At 40.4% G+C, this 22,322-nt stretch overlaps 1 protein-coding gene across 1 annotated transcript in view; it reads right to left on the bottom strand.

Moving 5' to 3' along the window:
- Nucleotides 1-22,322, bottom strand: part of TENM2 (teneurin transmembrane protein 2) — a 1,153,031-nt gene that overhangs the window by 199,901 nt on the left and 930,808 nt on the right. Inside the window, 1 exon segment of the mRNA XM_039247655.1 lies at nt 14,922-15,127. Within this exon segment, the coding sequence (XP_039103586.1) occupies nt 14,922-15,127 (206 nt within the window).

The raw sequence follows: 22,322 nt of genomic DNA, 5'->3' as shown, positions 1-22,322 counted from the left end.
ATTCCAAATGTCTCTACCACTGCTTCTTTCTATTCTCAGCAAAGATGCATCTCTCTTTGAAAAAACACAACTCATTATCTTTTAATTTATAGTCCACTTCATTCTTCTTGGATACAAACCTCTGAAGAGTGGGAGACTTGTCTGTTTGACTCACAAGAGCATCCCCAGTACATAGAGCAGTGCCTGGCACATGGTTGGTACTCAGTAAAGGTCTTGTGTAACTGAATGACAAACATTTAGTCTCAGAGGAAATGGTGCCTGAGTGAAGTCTATCCCAGCACAGTAGAGTTTGGGTGATAGGACCATTGAGAAGATGTAACCTCTGTAGGAAAGTTTTTAGGAAATTTTAGTCAACACTCTGCAGTTCTCTTGTATTTTTATTTGCTAACTGTTCAGATGACGCCACAAGGGAACATTTAACGAGGCCAGGCACTGTTCTAAATGATTCACATGTACTATCTTATTTGATGCTTACAGTACCCCTACTGAATACGAAACACTACTCCTTACTTTGCATATGAGGAAACTGAGGCACAGGGAGGTTACTTAACTTGCTCTCTGACCCTCCCCTGCTCGCGCTGTCTCTCTCCTAGAAATAAATAAAACATTAAAAAAAAAAAAGAGATGGAAAGTGGTGGAGTTGAGGTCCACACCCAGGCAGCCTGCTCATAGGGCCTTCCCTTAACCCACTGCATTACAGGCTGCTCAGTGTGGCAGAGAGGCAGCCAGTACCTGGTATTGGTCAGGCTTGCTCAGCTGGAGGGAGGTCAAGGTGTTATATTTTCTTGTTGTCCAGAAGGAGAAAGTCTGCAATGGGTCAAGGGCAGTAAGGTGTTTGGTGACATAATGGGGCTCCTGAAGAAGCCCGCAGAGCTTCCAGCAGGAGAAGTAGGAATATAAACAGAAATATACTTAGCACAAACAATGTGTTTCAATTTGTGAAGGCCTAAAGTTACCAGACTGGGGTTCAGAGAAGAGAAAGATCTGAAGCACAGCTCACAAGCTTGTGCCTTGCCTAGGCTTTATGTTACAAAGGGAAGTGAACGTAAAAATATTGTTTCATTCAACAAATCCTGAGCACCGTTTATATGCCTTGCCCTCCTCTAGCTACTGGGGGTCCAGCAACAAGTCATGGGGACAAGATTCCTGCCTTCCAGGGGTGGATATCGCTATGGGCGAATAGAATGCCAGGAGGTGATGAGCTTTGAATAAAAAGGAAAGCAAACCAAAGGGAACCCAAATGACAATCAACAAACGAATGGACAAATTATAGTCTATTTATATAATTGGAAATCTTTTAAGCAATAAAAGGAACCAGCCACTGATACCACAACAACATGGTGAATCTTACAGAACATGATGCTCAGTGAAAGAGGCCAGACACAAAAGGCACAGGGTTCCCTGTTTATGAAACTCAAGAGAAGACAAACCTCATCTCTAGAAAGCAGATCAGTGGTGGGCTGGGATGAGGTAGGCATGGGGCACAGCGGGCATTTGAGTGGTGGCAGTGTTCTATTTTATGAGTGCAGTGCTGCTTACGCAGACACATATAGTTGTTACCTTTTAAGAATGGAATTGTGCACTTAAAATGTGTGCATTGGGTGGCTTGTAAATTATACCTAAATTAAGTTGATGTGAGACAAAGATAGGGTATGTGATAAAGTGTAAAGGAGGATCCAGTTGTAGACTCCCTCAACCCAAAGAAAGGGTTGAGAGCATGGTGTTTGGGCAGAGGTCTGATAAAAGGAAGGAGGCATGTGATTACCTGGGGGAGGGACATTCCAGAGAGAGGGAATGGCCAATGCAAATGCTTTAAGACAATGAGTTTGGCATGACTAGGGGAGAGCAAGAGGACTAGGGTGGTGGGGTGAGGGAGTGAGGAGGAGATGGCTGGTTAGTCAGATATTTACTGAGCCCCTACTATGGACAGGCATTGCTGTGAGCACTGCAGACCCAACGGGCAACCTCACAGGGCTAACATTCCAGAACAACTTCAGATTTTCCTTTTAGCAGTGATGGGTGGGCAGTGGAAGATTTGCAGAGACTGAATTCTCTGACAAATGGTTGTAAAAGATGAGACCAGAGCCTTCTTTGTAATAGAAGAGAGCTTTTTTCATGGTGTGTTCATCATGCCTGGTTTTCAGGAGTGCCCTTTGGGCTTGGCAGTGGCTTTGCTGGTTTGCTGGTTGAAGATAAACAGATTATGGGTTCTGTCAATTTCCCCACACCACGTATCAAGCCTAAAATTGTCGTTTTCAAGTTTCAAAGCAAATCAAAGACATGTTTTGAATGTCTCTGGTATCGGTGGGGTGATATGGGGGGGGATGAAAAATGAATAAAAATGGATTTGTTACCACTATTAAAGGGTGAATTAGCACTCTCACAACCCCTATGGTGAACATCTCAGCCAGCCTTTTCCTGTAGCTGTTTCAGAGTGGGATTCCCATGGGAAACAGGGGGAAACCTTAAACAATGATGTCAGGCCAAGGCAGGGATAATACTCTCCCTGGTGGGTAACTCTTCATGTGAATTCTTGTAGAGATCTTAATGCCAGGGCCCACTAACCACACAAGGGCAGGTCCAGCTCTTCCTTGTCCACTGCTACAGCCCTTGACACATGGCACGTACTGGGTAGGTACTCAGTTAATGTGTGTGGAATCCAATATTATGGCCTACCTTTGGCAAAAATGATGGCTCTATTTGAAGGCAGGCTCTCCCTGGGAGACTGTTAGCCCTTTCATATGAAATTTTTGAGAAAAAGGAGAAACAGTTGAAAACTCTAAGTCTTAATCTCCTATTCTTAAGACCTTCCCTCAGTACATAAGAGTGTGTGTTCCTACTCACAAGGGTGATTCAGAGCTTCGTGATGTGTGACCACTTTTTCCTTTGATTTAACTCGTACTCCTATCTGGGGCTGTGTACATGGCTGTAAATATGCAACAACTCAACAGAGGGTCACAGCCTCTAAACCTCCAGAGGGGCCATTCTCCTCCATGGCTCCTGGTCTTGTAAGAGCCAGTGCTGAGAGGAAAAGCTATGTCACTGTTGATGAGTGATGGCTCAAGAAAAGCACAACTTCTAAAATGAGGCCAGTTGTCATGTGAAGCTTCAACACAGCACCCATTACAAGGGGTATCTTCACTGCCCTCTGCTTGAAAAGATCCCCTTTCTTTCCTTTTCCTTTAACTGCTTAACATGCCTTCTGAGACTCTGCTTGTTGAACATCTCCTCCATGAAGCCCTAAAATCCAGCATAGGTACGACTGGTGGCCTATTTTTATGCTCCTGAATCTCCTGTACCCAACTCTTTAATAAAAATCACAGCTAACATTTGATTAGTTGATTATACAAAGGGAAAGAACAAACTCTGTAAATGATTTATGGCAGCAGCTTCAGGGAACACACAAGAGAATAGTGTTGGCAGGAGTCATGCCGTCCACCTCTCCCATACCACGGAGAGCTGTGCTTGGACAGGACACAGCTGCACGGAGTGTGCACTGAGCCCCAGGACAGGGATTCCAATCCCCTACCACCTCACCTATTTACAAAGTGATTGAGAGGGGACAGAAATCACTCAACAGAGTTGGAGGATCCTGATCTTTGCAGTCTGGATTAGGAGCTTGAGGAGGTCCAGCTAAAACTCACTTTGTGTGCCTGTGGTTTCTCTGCTGGTTTCTGCCAGAGGCCTCACCATTCTCTATGTAGAGACCGCTGGTTGCTAAGTTACCTATGAGTGAGCTGTAAGGGTTGTAGACCAGTCAGATTGATTGATTGATTGATTGATCTCTGCAGGGTGCTTACTTTTTGTTAGGCATTATCTCATTTATTCTTACAACCACCTGATGAAGCAGAGTCCTCATTTCACGGATAATGAAACTGAATCCAGACAGATTCAGCCATAAACATTCAGCTACTACATAGCGGAAACAAGACTCCAACTCAGAGCAGGCCAGTGGTAGAGGATCAGTTCTTCTGCACATTTGCACCTCATGGCTCCCCCTACATGATGCTGCCATTGTTGCTTAACTGGTTAGGTCCCTATCTCCTTAATGTAGGGCCAATACATTTCATCTCCGTATCTCCACTACAGATCTTTGATGAACATTTGTTGAATGCATGGATGAATTGATTTCATACTTTCTTTCCACAAGCTCATGCCCTTATCATGCTGCCTTTTGATCCAAACCTGGAGAAGAATGGAAGGTATTTCTCTGTAGACCAAGTGAGCCACAGTATAGAGGTCAAATTCAGTGAAATTGGTGAACATCTCAAGGCTATTCCAAGATGCACAAAACCTCTACCACAAGGCCAGGAAAATGGAAGTTTTACCTCTCAGTACCTTGCTGATGTTGAGTTCTTATTTATTGCATATTCTCATCTAATTGTCTTTCATCATGGCTTATCAAAAATGTCATATTTGGGTCCTCGCCCTCCCAAGATCAATAGGAGGATCTTCTGGGGGCTGGTTGTGAAAATAAATGAAATCTATCTCTAAAGAGAGGGAGTGCATTGCAAATGTGTTCATTAACAAAATGGTTTCCCTAGCACTAAAGAGGAACAGAATCCCAGGCATTGGGCAGCTTCTCTCAGGGCATGGTCTCAGTCTTTTACCAGGTAGCAGCATGACCTTGGGCAAGTTACTTCAGCTCTCTAAATCTCCACTCTCCGATCCCTAAGCCAACAAAAGCAAAAGCACCTACCTCTGAAGGCCATTAGGAGTCAGGCCAGCTCAGGGTAAGCAATCAATGTCAACTATTCTCCTGGCTATTATTATTGTTATAAAAGTTTGATGTATTGTAAATCCTTTGTGCTAGCAACTCCACTCTTAAAATTTCATCATAGGGAAATTATTTAAAAAATACATGAACATAAACCTGCAAAGATGTTGAGTGTAGTAGGATTATAATGGTGAAAGAGGGAGATTAATTAAAAATTTTTAATCTTTAGAATGGACTATTTTTGAAGCATTTAAAATGAGTTTATGGAAGAATATTTATGTTTAGGAAGATGTTCCCTACCTATCTTTATTTTTTTTTAAGTATATATATTTTTTAATGTTTTATTTATTTCTAGGAGAGAGAGAGAGACAGCATGAGCAGGGGAGGGTCAGAGAGAGAGGGAGTCACAGACTGAAACAGGCTCCAGGCTCTGAGCTGGCAGTCAGCACAGAGCCCGATGCGGGGCTCGAACCCACGAACCGCGAGATCATGACCTAAGCGAAAGTCGGACGCTTAACCGACTAAGCCACCCAGGCGCCCCATCCCCTACCTATCTTTATGCAAAAAATATTAGGGTAAAACCTGTATGTGTGGTATAAACCTGTATTTGTAAAAATGGTTACTATGTGTGCGCAGAAAACTGTCTGAAAAATATACCAAAAATGCTAATGTTTTCTATGTTTCCTAGCATCATCATGCATTGCTTTTATAATGAGAAAACACAAATAAAGGTTATCTTTTTAAAATATTGAACTTTGTTTTGTTTGTTTGGGGGCTTGTGTTATAGAGGCTTTGGAAAAACATGATAATAATAGCTTTTATCATTTCCACATGCTGGCACAATTCTAAGTGCCTTATAATGATTACCTCATTTGAATTTCACAACAATGCCAGGAATTGTAATATTATTTTCTCCATTGTACAGATGAGGTAATGGAGGTATGGAGAGGCTGAGTGACTTGTCCAAGGTCACACAGCTTCGAAGTACTAGAGTTTGAAATTGAAGACCAGGAAGTCTGGACTGGTCCATATTTTTCTGCCCATAGCCCTGTGTTGGGAACCGCAACATTAGGCACACCACAGAATATTTAAGATTTATTTTTATTTGTGTATTTACATATTTTAAAAATTATATTTAAATCCCTACATTGAGTTGATATATGCAACAGGATCTATTATCAGAGGGTATTTGGAATTAATTAAAGGGCACTTAAAATGAATGTCCCTAACAAATGGGAAAATGATTAGGACTTTATCTTAAAGAATGAAACTCTTATTATGAACACCTTATTTTTCTCTCAGACTTAGGGCAATTCAGGTGATATTAGCAACTATGTTCTAATTGTTAGAATGCACACAAAAATGTGATGGCAAACATTTCATTGTCTCTCAGCTTCATTGATTGCAAAACACATCCTGGTTTCAGAGATGTCAAAGATGACCATTATGTGCATCTCTGGATCGATGCAATACTCGAGAACAATACAGCATCACTTTAGCTTGACCAGTGTAGCACAACCAAAAGGGATCTTTCTGTAAACATACTGGATGTCTTGGTCAAATGTCCTAGGACCCCTCTTTATGTTATTATAATCATCTTCTTAAAGTACTGATTTTGTCACCTTGTTACTTCTCACCACGGCATATTTAGCTATGCTACCTCAGCCAGATCCACATTTACCAACGCTTCTCCTGCAATTTAGAGCAGATCTCTGGCACCACTCTCATGAACCTAATGAGATTCTTGTTTGGGACATGAGTTTTAGTTTTATTCCATCAGTGATGGTGTTTACACTGCACATTGTACAGGTTGCTCCCACGAAAGGGGAGAAAAAAGAAAAGCCTGACTGCTATACACTGGATATACCAGCTCCATATCTCTGAACTCTGCCTCAGTTCTTTCATCTGTAAAGTGGGACTGCTCCTAATACTGCCTACCTCATTGGGTTATTGGGAGGATAAAATAATTTATGGGGAACAGTCTCTGGCACATTGAGCCCCCAGCAAATGCTTTCTGTTATTACCTTAACTAATATTAAATGGAGACAGAGCTCTGAGTGGAGAACATTTTTATAAGTGATCAGGTGATGAATGAATATTTTTGTCTTGTAACAACTTTTGCTTCCCTACAAAACCTCCTTAACCTGAATGGGGCTTCACCGAACATTTTGAAAAGCATTAATTTTTTGTGAAGATGTGGGAATAAAGCTTTTCCTACTATCTCTGACCATAGACTTGAACCTTTCTAGCTCTCATTTATTAGAAAGCTTATTGATCTACGTGGGCTTTCTTTGAATGTGTACCAGTGTGCTGTGTGTTTGCTCAGTTGTATGAGCAACTGTTAATGGTGGTTCCTATTCCACCAAATGCCAGGCCAAGAAGAAATACAAGTTTGTGCTAGAAGGTGAAACCAGAAGAACAATTTCTTTTTTTTTTTTTTTAATGTTTTTATTTATTTTTGAGAGAAAGAGAGAGGCAGCGTGAGCAGGGGAGGGTCAGAGAGAGAGAGGGAGACACAGAATCCGAAGACAGGCTCTAGGTTCTGAACTAGCTGTCAGCACAGAGCCCGACGCGGGGCTCGAACCCACAAACCTTGAGATCATGACCTGAGCCGAAGTCGGAGGCTCAACAGACTGAGCCACCCAGGCGCCCCCAGAAGAGCAATTTCAAATGAACATGTAAATGTCCTATATAGGTGAGATAGAGATAGTGATAGAGACAGAGCTAGAGACAGAGATAGAAATAGAGATAAATTTAGCGGAGAGAGTTTCAAAGCTTATTTTAAGTTTAGGGTGCAATCTCTCTATTTCTGTATTTAAGGCAAGGGATGTGAGTAGTTGTTAGAGATCTTAAGCAATTTAGCCTTGAAACAATGATTTCCTATGGTGCCTCTTTCAAGCTTGTGGATCAATTTAATTGAAGAGTATTCAGAGGCGGTAAGGGAAGTGATTAAAGAAAATACTGCTGTGATTTGCAACTACGTGTATATATATTCATTGTGATTTTTCTCAAAACAGTGTAAACAAAACAAAGTATGTAAATAAATTGAATCTTAAGATTAAAGTCACCATCTATAGCCTCCTGATGCTTGTTTTACTCAAAATAGACTCAAGCTTGTCGTGGGTGCTTTTTTTAAAAGAGAGAGACATTACAACAATTAAGAAAAGTATAAAGAATATGGTAACAAATACTCATACTTGAACCACTCAAAGGAATAAATGTTAACATTTTGTCATTTTATTGTGTATAAAAGCAAGGACTTTTTGAACCTAATTCTTAGTCCTGTTCTCTTCACCTACTCCTAGAGATGAACACCCTCAGGAGTTACTGTCTCCTTGTGTCTCTATCTATATAGCTATATAAAGAGAGTTTTTCTCTCTATTATGCATATGACAAATATACATATACTGAGATTAACATTATTGTAAATATGGATTTGAACTATACAGTATATTTATGCTAATAAAACCATTGTTTTTATCCATTTTATTCATGGGGTTCTATATCAGACCGCACTTGAAGACAAAGGTCTTTGCCTAGAAAATTTGCAAACTCCTGAAATACAGCATCTCTGAGAGTACGCGTCTAAATATGTAATGTAGTCCTGTCCCCTCTTACTCATCCCTGTCTTCCCAGTTTCTGTCTTTCTCCCCAAGTTCCATGTTTCTCCTTAGCTCTGCTTGGTAGCTGCCCAGAAGGGTACCCACTCATTTAAGTGGTAGTTTTGGTTCCTGTTAGGATAATCACAACCAGATAAACATAACCAGATAAACACAAGAGATCTCTTGAGAAAGACATTTTCAAAACCACTTTTAGTCTAATACGGAAGAAACCAAGTCTCTCTTGGTTTCACAGAACCTTTCTCCATACCTCAAATTCTTTGGGAAAGGAAGAGCCTAAAAACACACCTGTAAAAATACGCCTCCCTCCAAAATGAGGTTAAATCGCTATGTGATATGACTTGCAAGCCAACAGTCAAACCCTGGTATTCCCTCTGCATGAAGCTCACAGCTCCACAGGAAGGGCAAAGTCCAGGGAGATCCTATCTGATTGGTCAGTTGGCACCAAGAGGGTGCAGAGATGGCAGCAGGGTGAAAGAAGCAGTGTATTCAGAGCACCTGGCGTCCCTGTGTCCTAGGGACCTAGCCAGTCCCCCTCTAAATGAAATGGCATGCTGTAGGGGCACCTGCATGGCTCAGATGTTTGAGCATCTGACTTTAGCTCGGTCATGGTCTCATGGTTAGTGGGTTAGTGAGCACAAGCCCCACACTGGGTTCTCTGCTGTCAGTGCAGAGCCTGCTTCAGATCCTCTGTCTCCCTCTCTCTCTGTACCTACCCTGCTTGCATTCTCTCTAAAAATTAAAAAAAAAAACATTAAAAAAAGAAACCATGTGCCATTTACGTACATGGGCAAGAGAGAAGGAGATAAAGAAAGTAAGAGTTCACTTTCAAAAAAGGGCTCTAAATTGGGGGCACCTGGATGGCTCAGTCAGTTAAGCATCAGGTCATGATCTCAACATTCATGGAGTGGAATCCTGCATTGGACTCTGTGCTAAAACCATGGAGTTTGCTCAGGATTCTCTTTCTCCCTCTGTTTGTTCCTCCCCTGCTCATGCTTTCTCTCAAAATAGATAAATAAACATTTAAAAAAAGGCTCTGAATTGGAAAGGGATAAACCTGAAGGGGCAGAACTAACATCACTAATGACCATATATAAATTTGCTTTAAAAAATGTCACATAGGGGAATTCTGCTGATGAAGACAAATAGAAATGTTTGCTTAGCTCATTTTTATCATGGTCCACACATGCTCCATCTCCCATATTTGCATGTATTTCCTATGATCATGGGGCAATTTGTGACCTCTCCTATAGTTCATCTCTATTATTTATTGTGACTCGTGGATAGTTTGCTCTCATCCTACAGACACATCTTGGTAAAAAGCATCAGGGTTTAACAAGGTCTGCTTCTATCTCAGTGCCATGCAATCCCGCATCTCTCCCTCTAAGAAATCCACCGGAGTTGCAAGCCCATTCTATGCTTCTAAGTTGCATCTGGAAGTCACTGGGCTCATGGCTCCATCAGTCTGAGTGATGAAATAGGCATTTTTAATATTTGCTAAACAGGACTGTGGAGAAGGTGAGTCTCAGCAGGGCTCCCAAGCAGTAAGTGCATCTTGTTGTCTCAGGTTAATCATGTACCTCATTTGCCGATTATTGACTTGTTCTCACAAAGGATTTTACTTGGCTTGACATATCAGTAGCAATCAGTGATAAACTGTCAAGCAAACTTCCTCACCGCCTTAACCACTGAAGACCCTGACTTGTAGCAACAGCCTTGAAATTTCCTTTGATGTCCAGCACTGTAGCCAGGTCAGATTGTTATTATTTCTTTAAGTCTGATTGCTATCCTTTCTGGAACAGGGGTTGAGCAAATCTGACAATTTGTAGGGTTTCAAATACCTGGCAAGATGCACTAGGCTTCCTCACAAACCATCCCCGTAAGAATGAAAATTGGTTGGTTGAGAATGGCTTATATTGACTTTGTTTTGTTCTTTTTTTTGTCTTGGTCTTAAAAAATGCAATGGACAGGTGTCAAAATTCTGCATTTAAAAGACAATATAATAGTTACCTTTCAAATGGATAAAGATTAAACAATGATAACACTCAGTTTATTGAAGGGTTCAGGTAAATAAAATGGGCACACAGCTGCTGGTAGGTAAAAATATATAGACGGAACTGGTGCAAACTTTCAGAAGGACAATTTGGCAATCCATATTAAGTCTGTGAGGGTTTGCTTTCAGGGAAAGAATTAAAGGTGTATACAAACACTAGCCACAAGGACAGGTATCCCCACATTTTGTTCTAAGTCTGTAGGGCTTTTCATTGATTTATCTGGTGCTCCAGTTCTCAAGGTCAACACCAGATTGTACTTCCTGATCCAACGAAGTTAGGCTAGGACTCGCTTTGGTCTGTAAGACAAAGGGAGTATCCAAGCAGAAATATTCAGGGGTTGGTCCACCATTCACTACCTACTCCTTCCTCTGCTATAGGAACTAGTAAATCCAGGATACAGGAGGTTCCATAGGTCTGTGTCCCTGAATGCAGCTGACATGGCACCAAGTCTTCTTTCATCCATGTGAATGTGTGAAGTAAGGTTTCCCAACTTCAGCACTATGGACATCCTGGGAGGGATAATTCTTTGTTGTGGAGGCTGTCCTGTTTGACAGGGATGTTTGACAGCATCCCTAGACTTGACCCACTAGCTATTAGTAGCAGCTTTGACCCAATGTGACAACCACAAATATCCCCAGACATTGCTGAATGAATCTGGGTTGGGGGTGAAATCACCCCTGGTAAACAAAAGCCAGCTTCTATTATGTTAAGTTGTTTAGATTCTTAGGTTGCCTCCCCACCCGACAATTGAGAGATTTTATTATAGCAAAAACATATGTAAACATTTATCAAAAGGGGACTGCTTCAAATGATGGGTGTTTCTGCTTCCTTTTGTTGTATGTTTTGAAATATTTTTCTGCCATGAAAACACAGTTTGTTCTTCCACAAGAAGGGAAAAACACTAGAAATTAATTTTAAAAAGCTGTATTTGCATAATTGCTCATCTATATACAGTGTTTGCTAGGGCCACGTGGATTTTCTTAGTACCATGAAACACTTGTATATGATATTTTTTTATATTGTGCTTTAGTTTACAGCATGTTTTCCCATTCTATCTTTGTGGTGGTAGTGTAATTACAACAATGTTGTGAGGTAGGTAATGTAGATAGGCAAAGAAATGGAGGCTAAAAGAGGTTAGGGGACAAGGCTTAGGTCTCCTGGTTAATATGTAGCAAGGCTCTCCTTCTGAGTTCTCCAATTCCAGGACTTTCTCCCCTATGCCATGTTGCCTCTGTATTGCTGTAAAAAGCCACTTTCAAAAAGTCAACTGGGACACACTCTGATTCTTGAGAAATTTAAGCAGGTAAGAAAGGATTCTCTTCTGTATTTAATATCCTTGGACAAGGATACTAAACCATGTAGGCTCTTGGTCAAAGCATGATACTCAATAAAATTTAAGCATAGCTATTTCATGCAACACAGCCAATAGAATTTCATAGTCATCCTCCCCCTCCCCATCTCTTTCTCTTTCTCTCTTTCCAGCTCAAATGAGTCACCTTGGCTAGACTGCCAATCCCCATAGAACTTATGTTCCTTGATAGGATATGCCAATAGAAATGAGAAATTCTATAATGGTTTGAGATGTGAGTTAGTCACCTATCCCCGCAAGGAGCTAAGCACCGTCTCCTCGAGGAAATGTAGCTCATCAAATGGACATGAATGCATGTAATGACAGTGACTGAATGTGAGAATGTGTAGGGAGTCGTTTTCTTCTCTTCTCTTCTTTTTTTTTTTTTTTTAAGAAGTGCCCCTATATTGTACCTGTCTTGTGCATTTTTAAGCATCTGCACTGTGTCTCGCTTACTTGACCCTGTAACACACGCTAAACTCCCAAATTGGCAGCTGGACTGAAACCCTCAGCATACATCAGCCCATGCCTATTCATTTCCCTTCCCTTGAAGTGTGATGAGGCTGTCCCTGGAGTGGAGCTATTTTGAGAGGATGACCGCTAGAACAATCACTAGCCTGGCAGGAGATGGACAGTGTGGTGTAGCCACAAAAGAAGAAAGGACATTGTCATTGAGGGTTTGAGTCCTGAATGTCAGAACAGCAGGGAAACTGGGTAGAGTATGTTTCTGCCTGCTGTCCACTATCACTCAGTTACAGAGAGTTACCTACTTGACTTGCCATGATCATTTGCTTTTCCATGATACTAGTTGTTCAGAGCATGCAAGGGAAGGGGGATAACAGTGCTTTGGAACAGTGTTGAGAAGAAGTATTTTTCTCCAGCAAAGCGCCTTGCCTCCAACTGGCTGAGAGGAAAGTTATTCTCAGCTGTGCCCACAGGCATGTTCATATTTACTCGAAAAGGGCCACTAAGCAGATTTCACCACTGCAAGTGGTGCTGTAGTAGAATCAGTGGAGCCTGAAGGTCAAGGAGACCACCTCACAATTTACTTAACTTCCCAGAGCAGCACCCAGCTGCCTGGCCAGAAGTTACAGAAATGCCACAGGGATTCCTCCCAGCCCACTTCCTCTCTTTCTCTTGAGAATCTCTTTGAAGAGCAGATGCAATTTTTGTATAGGGAGGTCTGCTTGGTCGGGGCTATGTTAACTCATCCCTGAATAATCTGTGCCTCAACCAATAAATATTTTTTTGGATGGATGATTTACTGATTACTACTTTACATATCGGTCTCTATAGCATGGTCTGTGTACGCTAAAACAAAACAAACAGAAAACAAGAAGCCCCCATAGCCCTCCTCTAGGCCCTTCTATTGACTCTGTGATACGTTCAGGTTGTAATGATGGGGCTGCAAATAAGTTTCACTGTAAGGGCCAACACTGGTCAGTTGGTAGTGGCTGCCTTGAGGATTCTGTGGGAGGTATTTGTGCACTGAGCTTACTGAGGACAAAGTGCAAGCTCTCGATTAGCGATGTCTGCCAGGAGCCAAAGCCAAGGAAATGGTGGCCTGACTCCTTTGCATTTGCCAATGGGTTTAGAGCTCACAATTCTTTCAATTCAATTTTCTAGATGAATACCTTTCCAACACATTTTAAAGTCATCTTTGACTGCATATAATGGGTAGTTAAGGAAGTTTTCCTTCCACTGGGGTATTTTCCTAATGTACTTCTTTATGTACTTGCTGGATTTGAAAGCAAATGAGGCAGGAAAGCCCTACTTGGTTTTTCTCAGGATATGCAATTCTTATTGGAAAAGAAAACCAAGCTACGTGGGTGTTAATTTATCCCCAATGGTGTGTATATAATAAAATCTCTGCCAGGACAAATTAAAGGAGCGGTGAGAGGAGAAACTATGAAATCCATACACTAATCCAGTCTCTTCATTCCTAACACTGGGAATAATCTGACTTTCACAGTGCCAAGGATGTCCCAAGGAACTCAAGAGAGGGTGGAACAGAAGAACAGAAATCACGGAGAAATGGCTGAATTTGGTTAATGTTACACAAATCTTTTTAAATATACTGGGATGTCTCCTAGTGATATTTTAACAAACTAATCCGATAACTAGAACCCCTGAAAAGTGCCCCAGGATTAGCTCCCAGAGCTAGCAAAGCTGACTTCTTCAGGTAGAATGTTATCTTTTTTTGGTGGGGGAGAGTGGCATTCAAACAACATAAATTATGCCATTTTATATTCTAGTAGTTTAAAAGAATTTTTAATTGTTTTTTGTTTATTTTTTGAGAGAGAGAGAGAGCAAGCAGAGAAGGGGAAAAGAGAGCGGGAGACATAGAGTATAAAGCAGGATCCAGGCTCTAAGCTTTAGCACAGAGCCTGATGCAGGGTTTGAACTCATGAACAATGAGATTATGATGTAAGCTGAAGTCAGACGTGTAACCAACTGAGCCACCCAGGTGCCCCTACATTGTAGTAGTTTTTGAATGTATTCACTATGTTGTGCAACTTTCACCACTATCTAATTCCTGAGCACTTACATCATCCCTTAAAGAAACCTATCAGACTTACCAGCAGTCAGTAACAATTCCCTCTTCTCTTACCCCTGGCAATCACTAATCTCCTTTCCATCTCTATGGGTTTGCCTATTCTGTACAATATAAATGGACTCATACAATATATGGCCTTTTGTATCTGGCTTCTTTCACCTGGTACCATACTTTCCAGATTCATCCATGTTGTAGTGTATAACAACACTTCATTCTTTGATACAGTTGCATAATATTTCATTGTCTGCATATATGACATTTTGTTTATCTATTCATCAGCTTATGGGCATTTGGGTTGTTCCCACCTTTTGCCTATTATGAATCATAGCTCTGAATGTTCACATATGTTTTTATGAGAAATAACCTTTTCAATTCTCTGTGTATATACCTAGAAGTAGAATTACTGGGTCAAATGGTGACTCTATGTTTAACTTTTTGAAGAACTGTCAAACTGTTTTCCACAGGAGCAGGGCCATTTTACATTCCCACCAGCAACATACCAATGTTCCAATTTCTCCATATCCTTACCAACACTTGTTATTGTCCAACTTCTATTTATAGTCATCCTAGTCAGTAGGGAGTGGTAATTTTTTAAAACTCATAGATACAACAAGTATGGTCATACCTGGGCATGAGATGGTGGAAGTCCCCTTCTTATGTAAACACCGAAGAGAGCATCCTTCCCAAGGGATATGTTGAACTTTAAGAACTGGGGTTGACTGATGTGAATCTGTGATCTCCAAAACACGCCTGGTGGAACTTCTTGGGTCACCCGTCGACCAACTTCTGCTTCACCACTGTCTATGCTGCTGTTTTTCAATGACCAGGGCACTGGAAAACAGGAATTGACATCAACTCAGTGACATCTGTACACATTTGTTGGTTCTACACTTCTGTTTAATTGCATGTCAAGATTTTTAAAAAAATTAAGATTAAACTCATGGCAGATTTGTCTTTAAGTATAAACTCATAACTCAGAGCATGTGAAGTACTGACACCGTGCTTTTTAGATTTCTTTGATTGCCCTTAACTGATTAAATACAGTATAAGAGCTGGAGTCTGGGAAGCACATGTAAAGCTTCCAACAACCTTGAATTTGACTGGGGTGTAAAATTATCAGCAGGGGAGAAGAGAGTGATATTAATTTGGCACCAAATCTAATTCTTGTAGCCTTTAATTATTCTTTCCAGACAGAAACAAGTCCAATATACTCCCTAGCATTTTCATAAATTAAAGGAAGCAACAGTGAACAAAAATCAGTCCAAAGTAAATGACTATAGAAAATAAGGACTTGATCTCAGACTGACCTACTATTGGGGGTGACTCCTTCCTTGAGTTAGCAGAAGGGATCTAAGCACAGTGTGGAAATCATCTCTCTCATGGCAACATCAAAGTATCTCTGTTGCATTTGAAATCGCTAATATAGAAAATATTGGTTGCCCACATTGAGCTTCCCTCAAAACTTTAATAAAAGGAGTTCAGAAATACCTATTTTTAGAGAGGATTTCTTAATAACAATGAACCAGCCAGTACCTTCTACACTTCCAAGCGTGGTTTAATTTGCAAACACAGAATTCAGGAAAATCTGGGAGTTACTAGCAGTCACACAAGGAAAACAGTTAATCTCTTGTAGTCTCATTTTCCTGATCCCTTAAATGGGAATACTACCTAGTTGGAACTCAGTTTTCTCATGGTCATTTGTGATTTGTTTAAATGGGACTTCTGAAAGAAGTTCTGGGGGTCTTTTCACTTTTCAATCCATTACTTTGATGGCCTGTGGATTGGAAAACTTGTTCAGCCTGATGGGCAAAGGATGGCAATTAAGTTCCCTTCTGCATTCTGTAACGGATATGCTGTTGTGAAAATATTTATCTATATTTGGCAACAATCCAGTGTAAAAGGTTTGGACAGTCAGGAGAGGTTATGGGATTACTGAAGGCTGGCACAAAGGGTTAGTAAAGCTGTCTGACTTAGCAGACCTGGTCTGTTACTATTCTGGCCCTTGCATTAAGACAAGGCTCATAACTGACCTTGGAGCCACTTTCTCCATCAAAAATGGAGAGGTGAAATTTTTCGATCTCTAATGGTTTTCCATATCTAAATTACAAAAGAAAACCACAGAATGACCTGAGGGTATAAAGGTTTTTTTTTTTCCTTTTTTTTTTTCTTCTTAAAAACAAGAGAGGGAATGATTCGTTTTTATTTAGCTCAATAGTGGATCAAATAAAAAGTCAGCAAGGGCTTACAATAAAACAAGAGAAACACTGGTTTGGATTTTAAGAAGAAACCCTTGACTTCTAGAAAAATAAAACTAGGGAATGGGTTTCTAGTTTTCATCTGGTTTCATCTAGTTTTAGAAGCTTTCCTCACACAATATCATTAAAGAAAGAAACAACTAAAAGTCCTGAGTGGGTCAAACCTTTAGATGGGACTAGATGGTTTATTCCTCAAACATGTTTATGTGGATAATAGACATGGAATACTTCTCTGTAGGTGGAGGAATACTGCATAGTAAGGAAGAACAGAGACTCTGGGCTGAGACTGCCCTGGTTCAAATCCTACCTTTGATACTTGCTAAGTATATCAACTCTCTATGCCTTAGTTCCCACATCTGAATAGTTGGGATACCATTATTTGTTTCATAGCGTTGTTATGAGGATTTAATGGATTAATCCATGCAAGGCTCTTAATGTATTTTTAGGTACAACATAAGTCCTAAATAAAAATTAGCTATCATTACTATTATTATCAATAAGGCTCTCAGCCTAAATGGAGTGTTGTGATTTTGCTGAAATAATGGCATATCCAGGGGGAAATACTTGTTATCATCCATTAATCAGAAGCTCTAATTATTATAATTTGAAAACTAATTTGTACTTAAAAATGCTGCTTTTGGCAGACCTCCCCCTCCCCCACATTATGGCCTTTTAGGGGAAGGGATATAATAAAAAGGCCCCAGTAAGGAAGGGGGACCCATGTGAAGAATAGTTTATGGGCCTCTGATAGACACCAAAAGTAACCCGAGCAATCACAGTGTGGCAACAAGTTAAAAGAAATTCATTTAAAATAAAAAAGAATTTTAAGGAAATTATTCATCTTTAAATTTAATAAGATGGGTTTTCCTTCATGTCTGTTGGGCTTTCAGAGGTTGCTGGGTTAATGACAGGATATGAAAAAGAAGCAGGAAATCAGCACCCACGAGCCCGTTAATCTACTGTTGAAACCTAAACGGATTTTGATAATGTCAAGCCAAATGAGGATGCAAGAGATTCACAAGGGAGCCAGCTGCCAGAAAGCGGTTGCTCTGGAGGAATTCAGACAAAGAGCCTCAGGGGTTTGCTTTGTAGAGCAGAGGGAGCCCCGTTCTTTTACTAGACCGAACTTCAGGACACCACCTTCAGTATATTAGCTGCTACCATCAGTGAGTACAGGCTACCTTTTCAGCATACACACTTCCTCCTAGGGTTTCATATGCTCCCCTTCTTTATGTCCCATTGGCTAAAGGAGGAAGTGCATGTGGGTGGCGAAGTACAGGTTTTGCAGCCAGACACAGTGTGTTTAAATTATGTCTCTGGTTCTTCCTTGCTGTGGACCTCCAGCAATTTGCTTAACCTCTCTAGGTCTCCTTTCTACTTTAATATAATATGGGAATGATAAGAGTAACTATCTCATAGGGTGGGAGTAACAAACGGAAGTATACAAAGGGCTTTGTACAGAGCCTGGCACATAATAATAGCAACATAAATGCTACTTATCTTCATTTAATTAAATAAAAAAATGAGGAACTATATGGGAAAGCACCTGACTTTCTTTTTAGAGTAAAGGATTTTCTATTTTTAAAAAATTATTTATTTTGAGAGAGAGAATGCATGTGCATGTGAGCAAAGGGAGGGGCAGAGAGAGAGGGAGAGAGAATCCTAAAGAGGTCATCCCAGAGCCTGTTGTGGGCCTCGAGCTCAGAACAGTAAGATCATGACCTGAGCCAAAATCAAGAGTCAGACAGTTAACCAACTGAGCCCCTCAGGCACCCCTAAAGTAAAGGATTTTCTATAAGAAAAAAAATTGCACAGATATGTGACATGTATGTTTGTGCATATGTATATGTATATAGCTATGTTTATGTATTTGTATACCTACCAATAAAAACACAGTGTCTAATTCTTCTGGAATAGACTTAGTTATGGGAACAAGTGTAAAATTGGTAGTCAAGATCTGTTCCCACTGCTGATTTTCGGTGGAACTTTCCATGGCTGGTATGGTTACTTTATCAATTAGCTTATTTTATTGATAAACCTGCTTTATTGAGTAGCCCTGAAATTAAGGTCCAGATCAGATGCACCTTCCCACTGATGCTCTCTTTTCCTTTGCACCTGGCCTTCACTCCTACCATCAGATAAGTAGACTCTTTCTGAGTGTTCATAGTGTTTACACTTAAGTCTACTGCAGGGTCCAGCACCTGTTGTTAGGTCCTATAATTGATTTTGCTTGCCTTCTTTAGTCTCTCATACTAGATACTATACTCCCTGAGGTCAGGTAGAGGTGCAAATGCATCTTCGAGGTCTCTATGGTTTGTACCTGGCAAACATGGATAATTTATAAATGCTTGCTGAACTGAATCAAGTTTTACCTGCGCAGCTGATGGGTTATTTTAACATAACCCCGGTGACTACTATGTAAAAATTAGTGCTTTAAGGAAGATTTACGTTGAAAGGGTGCATGTAAACTGACTTTTTCCCCCTCTAAGTAAAACCAAAAGCTTGAAAGCTTCATGGGGAAATTTACTATTTAAAGGAGAATTCCTTGGGGATCCTTTTCAAGAATCATAAATAAGCTCTTAATTTATCATGTGTATAAAACCTTATAGATAAATAAGCAAACTGGGGGAACTGGAGTATAATGAAAAGGTTGTTACATTAACATCCAAAAGCCAAGGGTCTTAATCCTGATACTTAATAACCTTGGACCTTTTGTGGAAAGGAGCAGGTGTGTAAATGAACTATTTGTCTGAACTCCCTTCTTATTACTAAGCAGCTGACTAGTTTGAGACAGGTCTAGTTTGCAAATCTCAGTGTCCTTATCTACATGAGAGAGGTCTGGACTCACAGTATCTTATGGGACATTACACTGGAGTCTACTGTGTTCTAACAGAGTGAGCCAGGGGTTTGGGGTATGAGTCATACCTCTGGGTATATGCTACAAAGGGTGTGTGTGTGTGTGTGTGTGTGTGTGTGTGTGTGTGTGTGTGTGTGTGATCTGTAGGAGGGAGGAGAGGTTATCAGGAAGTGATTTCATTTTTAACAAATTCAATTCATTTAACGTAAGTTACCATTATTCTTAAAAGCTAGTGACTACTTTCAAACTAAATTCTGCAGATAATGCACCTGAATTCTGCTTTTGCAAGCAGTGGAGTTTTCACTACTGTAAATAAATACATAATTTTATATGAAAAATCTGCATTTTGAAATAATTTCAGATTTGCAGAAATGTTTTAAAAAACAGTATAAAGAATTCCTGCATATCATTCACCCAGATTCCATAAATTGAATACACATTTGTTCCATGATTTTTTTGTTTTCTCTTTTTTTTCCTGAAGAACGGAGACTAAGTTACAGATTGTTCCTTTTACCTCTGTATTCTATGTATCTTTCCTAAAAACAAGACATTCTTTTAAGTTATAGATTATTCCTTTTACCTCTGTATTCTATGTATCTTTCCTAAAAACAAGACATTCTTTTTCCGAGCCATTATACAGTTATCAAAAACAGTAAATTAACATTGATGCAATGTATTTCTAACTTATAAATCGGGTTCAAATTTGCCAGCTCTTACACAACATTCTGTATAGCCAATGAAAAGAAAGCTTTTTCTACATACTTAAAAACATCTTTAAATTGAGTGTGCAAAACTTCTGTAATTTTAAAAACAATAAAAAAGGAAGAAAATGTTACACAAACACTGCCTCGAAGAAAGACATAAAAGGGAAAGGTGGCATTTGTAAACTGCTGGAGCCACTGTGGAGAATCTTCTCAGTACGCTGTTCCTGGAGGTCAAGTTCCTGGGCTGGTATCTAGGAGTGAAGATCCCTGCCACTCCTGAAGGTCAAGGAGGCTAGCACCCTGAGCCAGGCTCCCAATCTCACCAGGGAGGATCTAAATTTGGGCTCCCCCTGGCTCTGCTAGTGTCCAAGGACCCCAAACATGGCTAATTCCTAACAGGTTGCCAATGAAAGACAGGCAACAAGGAAACAAAGTAATCATAGTTTCTATCCTTATGGAGAAGATCTGAGACCTCAGTAGGCATGCTGCACAGTGGAGCTGTCAGCCCTGGGTTTGAATTGCAGCTCTGACAACTACCAGTGTGCCTTTGGGCTAACCACCCCCCACCTCTGGGTTTGTCTACTCATCTGTCTAATGGGGTGGTTTCTGAGGATTAATTAGGGTAACATATTCAGTACCCAATCTGTGGCACTGCTACATCTTTCTACCCAGGTGTTGTGCTACCTAAACACAGCCATAACTATTTATCCCAGATTTGGAGTATAGATTTGTGATGGTCTAATTAAAATACAGGCTTCCCAGTGTAGGCACAATGAACTAGTATAGGTAACAATGAGTTAAAGGTCCAAGGGATAGGGTAGGACTCAATGAAGCAGGAAGTCATTTTAGAGCAGTCTAGAGCAGCTGAAATCAATACTCACTGAGTGATCAATATGTCTATAGATAGGGAGGAACCTGTCATGTCAATGGAGGTGCTAAAAACAGAGAAAGCAAAGTCACAAGTTCATGAGCTCCAAGTTGCCCATGTTGATGTACACTCTAGCTACTTTTCATACAGACAACTCTGTGGAGCCTACCTTATCCAAAAACTACCAGATATTATTTAATAATGACTAATGAGTGTTAATGTTGTATAGATCATTCGTTCATACTTGATGCAACAAATATTTGTCAAGCATCTACTATAGTGCTAGGTAATTTTTGGTCAACATCAAAAGTTGGGATGTATGTCATACTTCCAGAATCCCTCATCCAGGCAGCAGGGCAAGGTCCCATGGACTAAGCATGGGCTTGAATTGGTGGCATCAGAAGAAGATTTAAACAGCCATCCCACAATCATTCAGTGAAAGACAGGCCACCATCCTTGGGTTCTGGGTAGTGACTAAGCATCATGTCCTGGCAAGGAGCACTGACTCCTGGCTACATTTCCCTGAGCTGTGGCTTCTATGTCAAACTTTCCTCCCTATTTTGAGACAAAAAGTGGAAATGATGATTATTTTGCCATAAGAAGCAGATGCTTCATGATGGTTCTGGCTGATTCATCTCCAGCTCAAAGATGAAATTTCTAGGATTTTTGAGGCAACACTCTAATGACCAATTTTATACTATAGTCCACCTCTATAACTCCACGGAAGAGTGCTCATGTAAATGTGAAGCTATTGCCTATTTCAGAAACATGTACCTAAAATTCCAACCAGTTAAATAAGACTGATGTCGAGCAAAACGGCAGCCTTCCATAGCCACATTAGGAGCTAATCATTTCAGAAAATGTTGCCATAATTCATTTATGGAAACAGCGAGACTATTCCCCAAACAAGTGATAACGGGAATGGACTTCTAGTCATACCCGGGAAATGAAGCCTCATATTAATACTTCCTAAACTTAACCGAACTCTGGAGGCACCTCAGCATAAATCTGCCTTACAGATTATTCTGCCTCACATATTTTTATCTATTGCAAATAAAGTTGAATTCAGATTATTGCTTCAGTCATTACACCTCGTTTTCATTTATTTGGGAATCAGGACAACCATCTGAGGATTCTGTTTAACCAAGAGATAGGCAAAGAGATTCTCCTAAGGACATTAGACTCACTGTCTTACACTACAGCTCGTCTGCATCATCGGCAGCCCATCTCCCTGCTGCTGGCTGGCTATTCTTCAGAAATAGATTTCTATCCTGAGCATTCACTGTTCCCATGATGTATTCACAACATCACACAGCAATAATGATTTTTATAAAATCCTTTA

The sequence above is a fragment of the Hyaena hyaena genome, unplaced genomic scaffold, assembly GCF_003009895.1.
Source record: "Hyaena hyaena isolate Hyena2069 unplaced genomic scaffold, ASM300989v1 scaffold_300, whole genome shotgun sequence".
Taxonomy (NCBI): domain Eukaryota; kingdom Metazoa; phylum Chordata; class Mammalia; order Carnivora; family Hyaenidae; genus Hyaena; species Hyaena hyaena.
The sequence above is the reverse complement of the archived record's forward strand: the minus strand, read 5'-3'. Positions and strand labels throughout refer to the sequence as shown.